Source organism: Perissodus microlepis, chromosome 4, assembly GCF_051167445.1.
Source record: "Perissodus microlepis isolate ML-2025 ecotype Zambia chromosome 4, ASM5116744v1, whole genome shotgun sequence".
In the NCBI taxonomy this organism is placed as follows: Eukaryota; Metazoa; Chordata; class Actinopteri; order Cichliformes; family Cichlidae; genus Perissodus; species Perissodus microlepis.
Window position 1 is genome coordinate 25,971,830 of NC_140464.1, and position 12,999 is coordinate 25,984,828.

The following is a 12,999-nucleotide window of genomic DNA, read 5'->3' on the forward strand; positions in this document are numbered from 1 at the left end:
TGGACCTCAGAAGTTTGACTGGCAGGGGAAATGTGAGGGTGATACCGGGAGGCGGGGTGGAGGGTGGTGGGGTATTTTAAAAAAAACCAGACACACACAAACACACACATTAACTGGTGTGTCTTCTTGTCTGAACCTCTGAAACACCTTCCTAAAGAAAACATGATAGCAAACCAGTGAAAGCCCACAGCAGCTTCTCCCCAATAAGCAGCCTGAGAGCTTGTTCATCATCTATTTTATGTGTGGATGGGAGGGGCTTGTTTTTTTAGGGACTGTGAAGAGAAAATTATTAGAAAGGCAAATGAAGTCACACTCAGATATCTAATTTTTTACATGCGCATGGACGGTCACGGTCCGATCTGCTCTGCTTTCAAAGTGCGCACAACAGATGTGACAGCGCATTCTTTATTTATACTCCAAGTGAGCTTTCAAGGAAGTAGGAGTGGTATGTTCAGTATACAAAAACATTTCCATAATAGAAGAAAAACTGTTCGCTTATCTGCTGAAACAGGAGGCAGCTTGGTATGTATAGAAACTTAAACATTTCCTTAAAAGGAGAGTGAGAGAGGGGGGGACACCGTTATCTCAGGAAGTAGTATCGTATATCCCCGCATCCCTCTACACATCTGGTTCCACTTTCCTTTCCTGTGGTGGTTCCAACTCACAAGCTCTCCTATCTTAAATAAAGCTACAACTAAACAATAATCACAAAACTAAAAAATCTCTTATCAGGGACACTGTGCTGATCGTAAAATCTTGTTTTTTCTTGGCTTTCAAAGTGGAAAGAAGTGATAACAGTGAGCATACATTGTCGAGGTTGTGATTTTGCTCACCTGAAGACCATAAGAACTGCGTGCACAGAGTTTTTAGATCCATCTTTGGTCTCCCCACTCTCACTGCTGAGCCTGCGCGCTGTCCAGTGTGGTGCTCAATAGGCAGTATAAAGGCTTTTTGCCTTCTGGCCAAAAATGTTACTATGGGAAAGGGAGTCTGCACCAAAGCTGTAGAGTTGTGAGCACAACAACTAAACAAGGAGATAATTCTGCTATAAATTTCAGAAAAGCCAAAGAAATCAGGCGTGATTTCATGTTGTTATGGAAGTTTAGACAGTCCAAAAACCAAAGTTTTGCATGAGACAAAAATCTTAAACTGCGCTTTAACAAATGGGCATATCTTCTGAAATGTGAAGCCGACATGGATGTGCCTGAAACCTAATGTCTTTCTAATGGTCAGCAGGGGAGACTCAATGTGATTGTCCCAAAGTGTATGGGAACACAAAAGCTCAGCTCCCTCTCTCTTAAAGCTTTCCTGATGAGTCGTGGAGGAAAATCAAATATCACCTCATGATGTAGAGTTTCAAAAAACCCAAACAGATTACTGCAGATCGTGCATTTCTCTGACTTTTACAGTGTCTACATCCTTCTTTTTATATACAGTCCATTAAGTAAACCTGAAATGAATCAGGGGGCTGTACCTAATCAAAATACAAAGATTCTCATCATATCATTGTAGATGTCACAGTAAGGGGGGGAGGACGACAAGATTTACAGTATTAAAAGACTTGTCTAGTTTCCTCAGATTTTTTAAGGACAGACTGCACACCATGCCGACCTCTTTGTAAATCACCTTGTTGGTGCAAAAATCCTATTTTATGTCTGTCAAAGTGTTTTATCTTAGAGTCAACTAAATAAATGGGAACAAACTGTGGTTTAGTGACAGGCTACAAGTAAATAAAGTGCAGTTTTTAAACATGATCTGTGTCTGTGTACTTTAATTGCATAATAGTTCCCTTAAAGCACCAATAATGATACCAGCTGGGACCCTGAGTAACTCAGACATGTTTAGTCATCCTTTTACATTTTACCTGTTTTTTTTTTTTTCCCGTCTAGGCCTTAGTGAGCAGGGATAATCGATCCACTCCCCAAATCCAAAATGCTGTGGGGTCAGTGCGACACAAGAAAGAAATTACACGCACATCTGTGTGCTGCTCTCCTGCAAATCACCCTTCAATTAAAGCAATCACAGAAACTCTGGATACATCTGCGCCATCGCTCAGTCAAAACTCTTTGGACTGGTCTTTCAGCTGCCAGTAACAGACTACATTGTTAGTTTTCATTTTTATTTCATTTTACTTATTGTTTAAAACATTTCCATTTGGTTTTTATTCATTTTAATGTCACTTTTAGTCCTTTTATTTATTACAGTACGGGGGTTTTCAGGTATTACGATAAACACCAAACACTTTTAGCCTAACAAACTGTTTGTACTGAAGCTTCCTGAGGCTTGTTGACAAATATCACTAAGCTGATATAGAATTAAAATCAAACACACTTCCTGATTATTCTTATTTTATCTTAATTCTGTAGGTTTAAAATTTTTTTCAGGTTTGTCTATTTTTTCGTTTTTCTTTAAGTAAACAAAACAAATTCTTCACACCTCTTTTTGAGTTTATTTTTAGTTTAATATAAAACCACAAACCTATCGTAAAGAAACATTTTCTTTGAGGAACCTGGAGTTCAAATCATTTCTTCTGTCTGGACCGACAGGGTTCCTTTATCGCTCACATGTGTGTGCGAACAATGTGCTGATGTAAGAATATAAAGCAGATGTGTGTGTTGTTGGGGGGGGGCATTAAATCACCAAATTTTCCAAAGTTTGGGTTCACATTTTTACTGAGTCAACACATTTCACCAGCAAATGACAGAGGAAGAAACACAGATGAGGGAAAAACAAAACTTTAAAATCACAAAAATTGTAAAAGCTTCCTGTCTCTGAAAAACGATTGGAGTCAAAAATCTGTGTTGTACCAAAAGTCGGTGGGAACGCAACACAAAGACGACTGAGCAAGACCCTCCACTTGCTCCTGCCTTTCTTTGGCTTAATCAAAAGAAGAGAGCCCCTCTTTCCTCTGGCTCCCCCGGGTGGTAATGTACGGGTGGTGCACGATTGCGGATCACGTGGATACATTCATGACTGAGGCAGAGGACAGTGCACATGGCTAAACACACACTGTAGCAGCAACAGACAGCAGAGATAAAGGGACGACAGAGTGTAGCAAATGCAGGAAAAAAAGAGCGCTTCCTGTCAGAATCATCACATTTTTTTCACTCTTTGTGATTTTGAGGCTCTGTGAGCGTTTCAAATAAACAGCAGGATCTGATAACCTGGATTATCTTCAGTTCTTCTCGTGACCCCCCCACCCCCAAGACAGTCTGTTTGTCATTGCCTGTGTTTGGAACGCGCAATCATTGACGCTCGGCCCGGCCAGTGCTTCATCTCATCGTGAGCACGCGGAGAAGAGAGTGCTCCTCGCTTCTCATCAACATCAAGTTCCTCTGTGCTTTTACAGCAGCCTTTCACTTCTCAGTCTCCTCTCAGAGTCTGTGGCTGGCAGTGGGGAGCTAATAACCCTTTGACCTCTGACCGCGGAGTTTAGCAGAGGTCAGAGACGTAGTCAAAATCCTTAAAGTAATCTTGCTCCCTACGGGAGAGGGCTCGGCGCTCGCGGGGCGGTGTGAGGGTGGGAGGCTCGTTGGTGAACTCCTCGTCGAAGTTGCTGACGTCTTCTTTCCCCACTATGTTGGGAACGAACGGGGGCGGGACTTTTCTCTGCAGGAGCGCCTCCCAGTCCATTACCTGAATGGGATTTAGGTTTAGGTAGCTGTCAATCAACGTTCTCGCCAAGGGAAAAAAAAAATATGAAAGAAAAAATGCTCACCCTGAAAAAAGGCTGCTTTTTGACCTCTTCGGCATCCTTTTCTCCAGAACCGAGACGTCTTTCGGGATTTCTTCTCAACAGCTAGAAAAAACCAAAAATGTCACTTATGAGCACAAAAAAACGTGAAGACATATCAAAACCTTCCTAAAAATCAAACAGAAAGCGCTATATAAATGCAATCCATTATTATTATTATTATTATTATTATTATTATTATTATTATTATTATTATTATTATTAGAAATACACAAAAGCCCAAAATAACTTTAAGAAAGCATCGTCAGTCTGACCCGTCTCATGATGCCGATGGCCTCAGTGGTGAGGAAGCGCGGGTAGCGGACTTCATCGTTCACTATGCTGTCAAAAACCTCCTCTTCATCATCACCTGGGAAAGGAGACTGAAACAAACATTATACATTACACATCTGTAAAATCTGATTAGGTTAACAAATAGCATCAACCAGGAACAACTAATGAGTTGTAAATAATTTTTTATCTTTATGTTATTTCATCCAACATTTTGAAAGGAAAAAAAGGCTTCAAAATGTCACTTTTTGATGGTTTGACCGAGTGAAATATCCCATTAATGCATGCAGTTGTCTGGTCTGTTTAAATAAATGTCTTCACTATGAGAATGACCCAGTGTGATAAAACGGCAAGTGCTCAGCTATCAGGGAAACAGCTGCTTTTGTGACACTGGCTATAAGTAAAGAGTTAGACAGCGTCTGTGAGAAGTCTCGTAAACAGGTTTTAGTCTTCGAGGTCCTGCCGACGGTTACTGCCTGTATTATGTTACAGCTCAGCTGATAGTAGAAGTAGCTGGAAGAGGAGGACACGGATGAGACTGAAAACATGAGGTAAGTTTATGATATAAGGCTTAATTTAATTATTCTAAAAAAACAAAACGTTTTATTCAACTACATTCTGTAGCATACTCATCATTAGTTACAGTGGTATTACACTGTAACTAATGACTCTTGTCACACTTGGTTTAACATTTAACCAACCACACACTCAATATATTTATGGACAAAATGCTGACTTTAAGTAATTTGATTATATGTAAATTTTTCATAGAATATTGGTACACGAGTACAATAAAAATGTTACATTTAATGGAACCTGGTCAAATGAAATTTACATGACGCGTGTAAATTAAATTAATGATTCATTATTAAGATAAATAAACATTGGAGTTTATATATTTCAGCTGCTCTTTTAAGGAGCTTGGAAAGAAAAGCATCTGGACTTCTATAAGTTGCTTCAAGACGTTTCACCTCTCATTCGAGAAGCTTCTTCAGTTCTAGGGTCAAATGGTGGAGAGTCCCAGATTTAAGCCCTGTGGGAGTGTCCCCCCCGAGAGGGACAAAGGACCCCCTAATGATGCTCTACCTAACCCCACGAGCCAAGGTGTGAAAATGGGTGTAGGTCACAATCAGCCAAGGTTTGGGGTGAACTCACTGTGAAATCTAGCCCCGCCCTATCATGTGATTACCTGAGGTCAGAAGGCCCAGGACATTGTAGAACATTTTTCTAATGCATAACAATACACCTGAAGCAGCTTAGCCACCATCCTTATTTAAGTAAGACAATAACCAGACCATGTTACAGCACTAAAGAGTTTGGATGCCTAATCACCCACTGACTACCTCTGCTGCACTATGACATAAAAAGTCTTGATGCTCAATCATCCAGGTAAGTAAACCTCCAAAAGTTGATTCTGTTCAAGAGACTGAAAACCGAGACTGAGACTGAAGAAGTCACTTGGATGAGTGACGAAACGTTTTTCCCACTGAAAATGCTACGTCCAGATGAACAGAGTCCCACATCAAGCACGAAAGAGAAAATATTCTGCTTTCAAGCCTTATGCTAACAGCTTCATCTGCTATCAAACGTTTTTAAAGTGTTAGAAACAGTAAACATGCCCCTGTCATGACTTTTTATGAAACCTAAAGATGGCATCTTCAGTGTTAGTGTTTCATTTTTTGTCATTTTATTTGACATCCAGGCAGGAGATAAGAAGCTCGAAGAAAGATGGGTATTCATGACATTTACACAACCTTTTCCCCACTCCTGTCATGCTCAGTGGGAAGCTCAGAAGGTAGCAAGTCATGTAACTCTGGGAATCGGGGATCATCTGATCCTCTGCGTCTGAGCTTGGGTCAGCGCTACAAGGATCATCTACCCTTTCTACCCTAACAACAATCACATGGGTGAGAGCAACGTCAGGAGAAAATGGCCCCTGTGCGAATGTGGTGACTGACTAGTTCTCACCTCTCCCACCAGCATCTCATAGACGAGCACCCCGAGGCCCCACCAGTCGACTGCCCTGGTGTACGATGTGTCTGTGAGCACCTCTGGGGCCAAAAACTCAGGAGTCCCACAGAATGTGCTGGTCCTGTCTCCATAACCCATGCCTCAGAAAAGAAAGAAACAAAGGGTGACCACCATGTGAGGGTTGAGTCAGATTTAACCAAACAGAAGGGAACAGAGGATCAGTGTGATCAACATATGATGAACACTCACCTTCTTTACAAAGCCCAAAGTCAGCTATTTTAACATAACCCTCAGTGTCCAGCAGCAGGTTGTCCAGTTTAAGATCCCTGATGGAAGAAAAGGAATCAGATTTATGTCGACTACTTCAAAGAGAAAGGAAACGCGTTATGTGTGGAATGCAAAGACGGAGACGATACAAACACTCACCGATACACAATCTTGTGGTCATGAAGAAACTGAAGACCCAAGACCACACAGGCAGAGTAGAACCTGTTGTACAGACGACAGAAAGCAAGAGACCCAGAAGAAAAGTGTGAAGCATGACTTCAGTCCCATTCCTCCAGGTGTATAAAGTCTGCGCACCGAGCCATTCATGAAAGAATGAGTCACACTAAAGAGCTCGCTGAATTCAAGCTTCGGTTTGTCAAATTTCTTCCCGCCTACATATCCCACAATTAACCGTGTTATTGTAGAGTGGAAGCATTTAAGACCCACAGAAGCTCAGCCACAAAGGAGCCGACTACACAAAGTTGCAGTGCGTGAAAGTCACAGACGCTCTGTTGACTCAAAAACTGCTTCAAACTTCCGTACACATTAACATCAGCAGCAAAACTGTGTGCCGGGAGCTTCATGGCACGGGTTTCCGTGGCCGAGCAGCTCCTGTAGATATGATGTGTAGGTATACATGCATGACAAAGCAGAACTCACACAGCACGTTGCTCAGAAAAGACGTCTGCATGTATGTGCATCATGAGGTCTCCTCCTGCCGTGTACTCCATGACAAAACACACATGTTCTGGCGTCTGGAAGCATGCAAACAGGTTGACCAGGAAGGGATGGTGGGAGCCGTTGACGATCTCAAAGATCCGCTTCTCACACATCAGACTGGAGACGGACAGACAGAGGAAAGGGGGAGGGACGGGGAAGGAGGGGGGATGCACATGAGACAATCATTGTGTAATTATGAGGTGAATGAGCTCTTGTCGTGCAGCAGAGATGTGGTTAAGGTGGTAAAGCACAGCTACCTCTCCACTTCATCACGCGCGACGATGTCTCCTTTCTTCAGGGCTTTGATGGCGTACTGGCTGCCTGTTTTTTTGTACTCCGATAGCAGCACCTGAAGAGTCCAACAAAAGCTTTCGTTAATCACTTCAGAGTTTTTGTTGAGTAACTCTCTGCTAATGGAAATGAACTGGAAAAAAGTAACAGAAGGCAGGTGTAATTCTGTAATTTTGTCTTTGGGATCAAAAAGCATATCTAATAAAGCACTCAGTACTCTCCCTCCTACTCAACCTGCCTCAGCCTGAACCCTAAAGCATTTTTATTTTCAATAAATATGAACTTGGAGCAACCCTGCATTTATCCGGGAGGTATTTTTGCAGTAAGTGTGAGTATTTAGGGAAGTATGGTAAAATAGCCTGTATTTGTATAGCTTTTTTGGTGGTGGTGGTTTATTTGGTTGATTGCAGCTCTATTATGTGTTCCTTGGGCTTCGTTCAACAGTATGAATGGACACATTTGAGCTTTATCAGTATTTTCTGACAAGAATATCTTCGTACTCTGCAACTAAATTTAGAACGGCCTTGAACTATGTCCAGGCTGGCTGAGGAAATGCTTTACCTAATATATCCTATCCTCAATACTGATATTTGGCAATCCAATATTCCAATATATTGGCCAAAATGTTGTCTTACAGACACATGAAACATAAACAGATTTCACTAACAATTCTTATGGGTAGTTATTTATTTACTAGTTTATATTCTCCCCGACTCCACTCAGATTAGCAGGTAATTTTGTTTGTGGCTCCAAACACCTGTTGCCAATAAGGAAGTTACAAAGTGCCCTCTGGTGGACAAATAATGCAAAGTCAACACTCGTGAAACGGTTAAAGCATAGGTGTCAAACTCTGGCCCGTGGGCCAAATTTGGCCCGCAGCCTAATTACATTTGGCCCACGAAGCCATACCAAATTATTATTAGAGCTGGCCTACTGGTATTATACAGCTAATATATATATTGTTTAGTATTAAGCTTTGCTTGTTCCATATTCAGTTTTTCAGCAAAACGTGTTTGAGTCCATAAGAAAAGATTCATTCTTATATCTGGAGGAATAAATATATTTCAATAAATATTAACGTTAGCCCGCGACTTTGTTCCAGTTTTGAATTTTGGCCCACTGTGTATTTGAGTTTGACACCCCTGGGTTAAAGGGTGCTTCCCCCCATCTCTTCTATCATTTTTAAATGTTCATTTATCTGCTGTTATAAATGAAAACTTTCTCAGCTATTTACATCAACAGATCTTAGTTATTATAGATACAGATATATAGATATATATATAGCTAAGATCAGCTGATATACTGGCTAAGATTAGTAGGTATGATCTGCCACTCACAAGTCGGTTGGATTCTGTGAAAAAGCCTAGAATTCAAAGCTCATAGGGGGTGTAATACCGAGATCTAATACCAAATGTATGATGGAAAGAATAAAACTGTTCAGTGTGCACGTTTCATCAATCAAACAGTTATTTCACATGCCCACATGAATGAGGCCCACAGAGCTAAAACAGGCTAAAATGCTCCATGGAGCTGCATGGAGCTGCATGGAGCTTGTGTTTACTGACAGGCTGCTAATATTAAAATGCTTATTTACACAACAGATGTGTATTTTATCATTTTGCAAATGAAACACAGTACCTTCCCGAAGTGGCCCCTGCCGAGAACAGCGATCAGCTTGAAGTCCTGCAGGGAAAGAGGTCCTTTGCTGGGCCTGAGAGAGGGAAATTACGATTATACAGCGAATGCAATAAATGTCTTTCATAACGTTCAACAAAATCTGTTACATACACCAGAATCTCGCTTTTTTGTTCTGCGTTTTAGCGTCTAACACAGTAAAGCATGTCTTATTCTGGGGTGACATATGCAGTAATCCATATTAATGATGACTCAGCGTTAAAATCAGGTGTTAAAAAAAAAGAGGTTACGAAATATGGCCATATTGTGTGAGGGGGTGTCTTCCTGGTGTCATGCTGTGCTGGCAATATTGCAAAAGACATGCTCAGGTGTGGGTTCAAGTGTGTGTGTGTGTGTGTGTGTGTGTGCGTGTGTGAGACAGAGAGAGATAAGGATCTTTGTCTATTTCTGCACCTGCTTAAAGAGTTGTGGGATTGTGATCTGATTGGCGTCTCCTGAACGGGGACTTCTGGTTTGGACGGAGGCTCAATGACCGGCGTCTGTTCCTGTGATAACAGGGGAGGGGAAATGTGAAACACCAGCATACTGAATGACAAGAGACACAGGGGGGAGATAATACCAATAAGGGAATACAGCAAAAAGAGGGCAAAATGATGGAGAACATCTGTAGAAGCAGACAATCAGTCACTGATGCTCATCGAGCCTGATGGTCAGATCCCCCTGTTGGCCGACAGCCTCGCTCCTCCCCTCTCCCCTGTCCTCCTCGCTCCCCTCTCACTGCTAATTAGTTGTCTAAAAAACATCAGAGTAATTAATCTCATAATACTTCAACCCCGCTGAACACACCATCTGCCACGAGCCCCTCTCCCCCTCGGGCTCTCTCTCTGCTTGTCTAAATCTGTCTGTCTTCCTCTCTGGCCTCTTATATTTAAAGTCACACTAGCTCTGCTGGTATACAGTGTACTGACAAGCCATGTTGCATAAAGTGTATAATTTGGATTATTACATTTAGAATGCAAGGAATGAAATCACCAAATTAAAGCTTATATATGAAAAGATGATATTTTGTCCCCTTGTTTAGTTCCTGTAATAATGTAATATTATTTAAAGGGATCATGGTGCTTTATAATGTAAAGTAAAGACCCTACAATAAGACAGAGAAAACTCAGACGACACCCTATGAGCAAGCACTTGGCGACAGTGGGAAGGAAAAATCCCTTTTAACAGGAAGAACAGGAAGGGTGTTCCCATGATGCATTGAGTATTTCTTCTTCAGTCACCTTTCTCACTCACTATGTGTTAATAGACCTCTCTGCACTGAATCATACTTCTTATTAATCTCTGTCTCTCTTCCACAGCATGTCTTTATCCTGTTTTCCTTCTCTCACCCCAACCGTTCCCAGCAGACGGCCCCTCCCTGATCCTGGTTCTGCCGGAGGTTTCTTCCTGTTAAAAGGGAGTTTTTCCTTCCCACCTTGTATCACCAAAGTGCTTGCTCATAGGGGGCCATATGATTGTTGGGTTTTTGTCTCTATGTATTATTGTAGGGTCTAGCCTACAAGATAAAGCGCCTTGAGATGACTGATGTTGTGATTTAGCGCTGTATAATTAAAATTAAATTTCTTTCACATGCTAAAATAACAGAAAAAGGTCTGGTAACTCATTGCCCAGACAGTCTTGTATTTTTAATAATGTCCCTTTTTTCTACAGTAGAACATTTCTACAGTAGATACAGCAGATACTGGAAAAACAGGAAAGTTTTTGTCATTTAATTTTTAATCTACTCCTTATTTACTTTGGTATTTCATGAATGGTTGTGGAGGAGATCTTAATCAATAGAAAAAGCTGCAAACTATAAATATATAGTTAAAAGTTCAAAATCTATGCACTCCTTTACTTTTTCCAAATCTTTCCGGATTTCCGGATGGGCCGGATTGGAATCTCTGCCGGTCCAATTCTGTCCCCCGGGCCTTATGTTTGACATTAGCCTATTCCCTTATGTGATGCAATTTTAAATAAATTAAATGATTTAATGTCTCTGGATTTAAACCAGAATAAACTGTGTATTTTTGATAATTGTCATAATCTTTAAAGCAGTTCCTGAAAATTATTTTCCTTTTATTCTTCCTAAACTGCATTGTTTTTAATAATAACTGTTTCCCTTTCATAAGTAAGTGAAAATGAAATAAGTTTAATTTTCAGGCTCAGTTGGTTCTTTGCTTCGCTGTCACAGCTCCTCTATTTTCCACCTCTCTATTCTTCACTCCCACACTATCACCCTCTGCAGACTGTGTTCTTCACACTGGGAAAATCACACAGATTTGGACTTGATCAAATTAAAGCTCCCCTCCATCCAATTATGTCTCATTAAAGCTGTCTCCCTGAGATTTCAGTTAGCTAGGCCGGTCTTAGATTTCACTGCAGCCCACAGGAAGGCAGCCTGTATGACAAGGAGCACTGTTTTCAAGACAGAGGCTGCAGGTAGGAAAACAGGAAAATGGTAACGTGATAGTATAAAGATGCCCATCTTTCCCCCAACGGAATCTCTGCATCTCACTCACCACGGGAGCAGGTGAGTCCACTACATCTGTCTTGACTTCAGGTTTTACCAGATGGTCAGTTTCCAGGTTTAGCTTCTCCACTGAGATTTCCCTGCAGAGTGCACAAAATAAAGAAAAAAGAAATAAAACTTTGTGGAGACACAAATAAAAGCATTACCGTATTTTCTGCACTATAAGCGTACTTAAAATCCTTTAACTTTCACAAAAATCGACAGTGTGCCTTATGTATGAATTCTGGTTGCGCTTACTGACGTCGGACTGATTTTATGTGGTACACGGCGCTCAAAAATCTGTCAAACAATGTTTTAGCAGGACTTTGGTAAGCTATGAAGCCGCACCGCTTGATGGATTGTCGGAGCATTACGGCAGGAGCCTTGCGGAGTAATCTGGGTCCAAAACTCCGTCCGTTTCAGGTCCCAAAGTCAAACGAACACTGCGGCATCACTGAGAGTTAAAAACTGTCTAAATTCTTTCATCTTTAATAAAATCATCAGCGTTGCTGCTTTACCAGGTGTAACAATTAAGTTTAACATCCAGGCAGCCATGAAAACAGATGAACGCTAACTTTTTTCCACTCAATAAAAGCTCATGTGAGGTTTCCCGATGGTTAGGGACAAATGCAATTGCATGGCAGGATGCTGTAAATGGACCAAACTTCAGTCAGGAGAACAACTGAGATAATCCATCTACAATACGAGGTTAGTCATTAATATACTGCAACAACATGGGAATAGAGCAGCTGCGAGAGAATTCAACATTAATGAATCAATGGTAAAGAAGTGGAGGACGCAAGAAGAAGAGTTGAGTAAAGTTTGACTTATCTGACTGTTTTGTTTTGCTTAATGCGCCTTATAATCCAGTGTGCCTTATGTATGAAAACAGACCCGTTCATCGACAGTGCGCCTTATAATGCGAAAAATACGGTATTTACTTACTGGTAAAAAATGAAAATGAATACACCGCCAACAATAAACTCAACTTCAAGAATACCCGCTCAGGTGTAACTCACACTGTCTAAATGATGCAATAATAACAATAATAATAATGACAATATAAAAATATAAATAATGGCAGACATTAAAAACTTCTTTAAAGCTACATAAGATCCACCACCCATTAGCAACTGGTCCAAAGTGGTCAGATATTGATTCCTTTAATCAGCTCTACACTGATCAATGACCACGACTTAAAATAAACATATCCTAAATTAATAACTGAAATGCATTAAGGCATACCATATGCATTTCAGTCCACCTGCAGACACATTAGTTACATACCCTGCACTGGTTGTGAGCGGGCTGCTTGTGAAACTGGGCGTGCTGCTTCCGCTCGGGATGACGTTCCTCAGCAGGCGGACCCAGGTAGCGATGTCCACGTTCATCTGACGGGCCCGCAGGAAAGCTTTACCTAAACGTACACATTGCCAAATATTATAAACAAAACTTCACATGCAGCAGGCTTGAAGCGAGTAAAATATCTTAATTTAGAATAACTGATGTATGTATCATTCAGCAATTCTGTTTATTTATA

The 12,999-nt window shown here is 41.0% G+C and overlaps 1 protein-coding gene across 5 annotated transcripts in view; it reads right to left on the reverse strand.

Moving 5' to 3' along the window:
• Nucleotides 1–2,654: 2,654 nt before the first annotated feature.
• pkn1b (protein kinase N1b) overlaps nucleotides 2,655–12,999 on the reverse strand; it is a 42,650-nt gene continuing 32,305 nt past the window's right edge. For 4 of the 5 annotated variants that reach the window (XM_084926770.1, XM_084926771.1, XM_084926769.1 and 1 more), the window contains 12 exons: nucleotides 12,747–12,876; nucleotides 11,470–11,560; nucleotides 9,362–9,453; nucleotides 8,912–8,984; nucleotides 7,240–7,331; nucleotides 6,923–7,099; nucleotides 6,422–6,484; nucleotides 6,245–6,321; nucleotides 5,993–6,135; nucleotides 4,009–4,116; nucleotides 3,719–3,799; nucleotides 2,655–3,636 (listed from right to left, as the gene is read on the reverse strand). In XM_084926770.1, the coding sequence (XP_084782896.1) occupies nucleotides 3,433–3,636; nucleotides 3,719–3,799; nucleotides 4,009–4,116; nucleotides 5,993–6,135; nucleotides 6,245–6,321; nucleotides 6,422–6,484; nucleotides 6,923–7,099; nucleotides 7,240–7,331; nucleotides 8,912–8,984; nucleotides 9,362–9,453; nucleotides 11,470–11,560; nucleotides 12,747–12,876 (1,331 nt within the window). In that variant the 3' untranslated portion in view covers nucleotides 2,655–3,432. The remainder of the gene's footprint in view (nucleotides 3,637–3,718; nucleotides 3,800–4,008; nucleotides 4,117–5,992; nucleotides 6,136–6,244; nucleotides 6,322–6,421; nucleotides 6,485–6,922; nucleotides 7,100–7,239; nucleotides 7,332–8,911; nucleotides 8,985–9,361; nucleotides 9,454–11,469; nucleotides 11,561–12,746; nucleotides 12,877–12,999) is intronic. The other variant, XM_084926772.1, reaches the window with a different exon arrangement.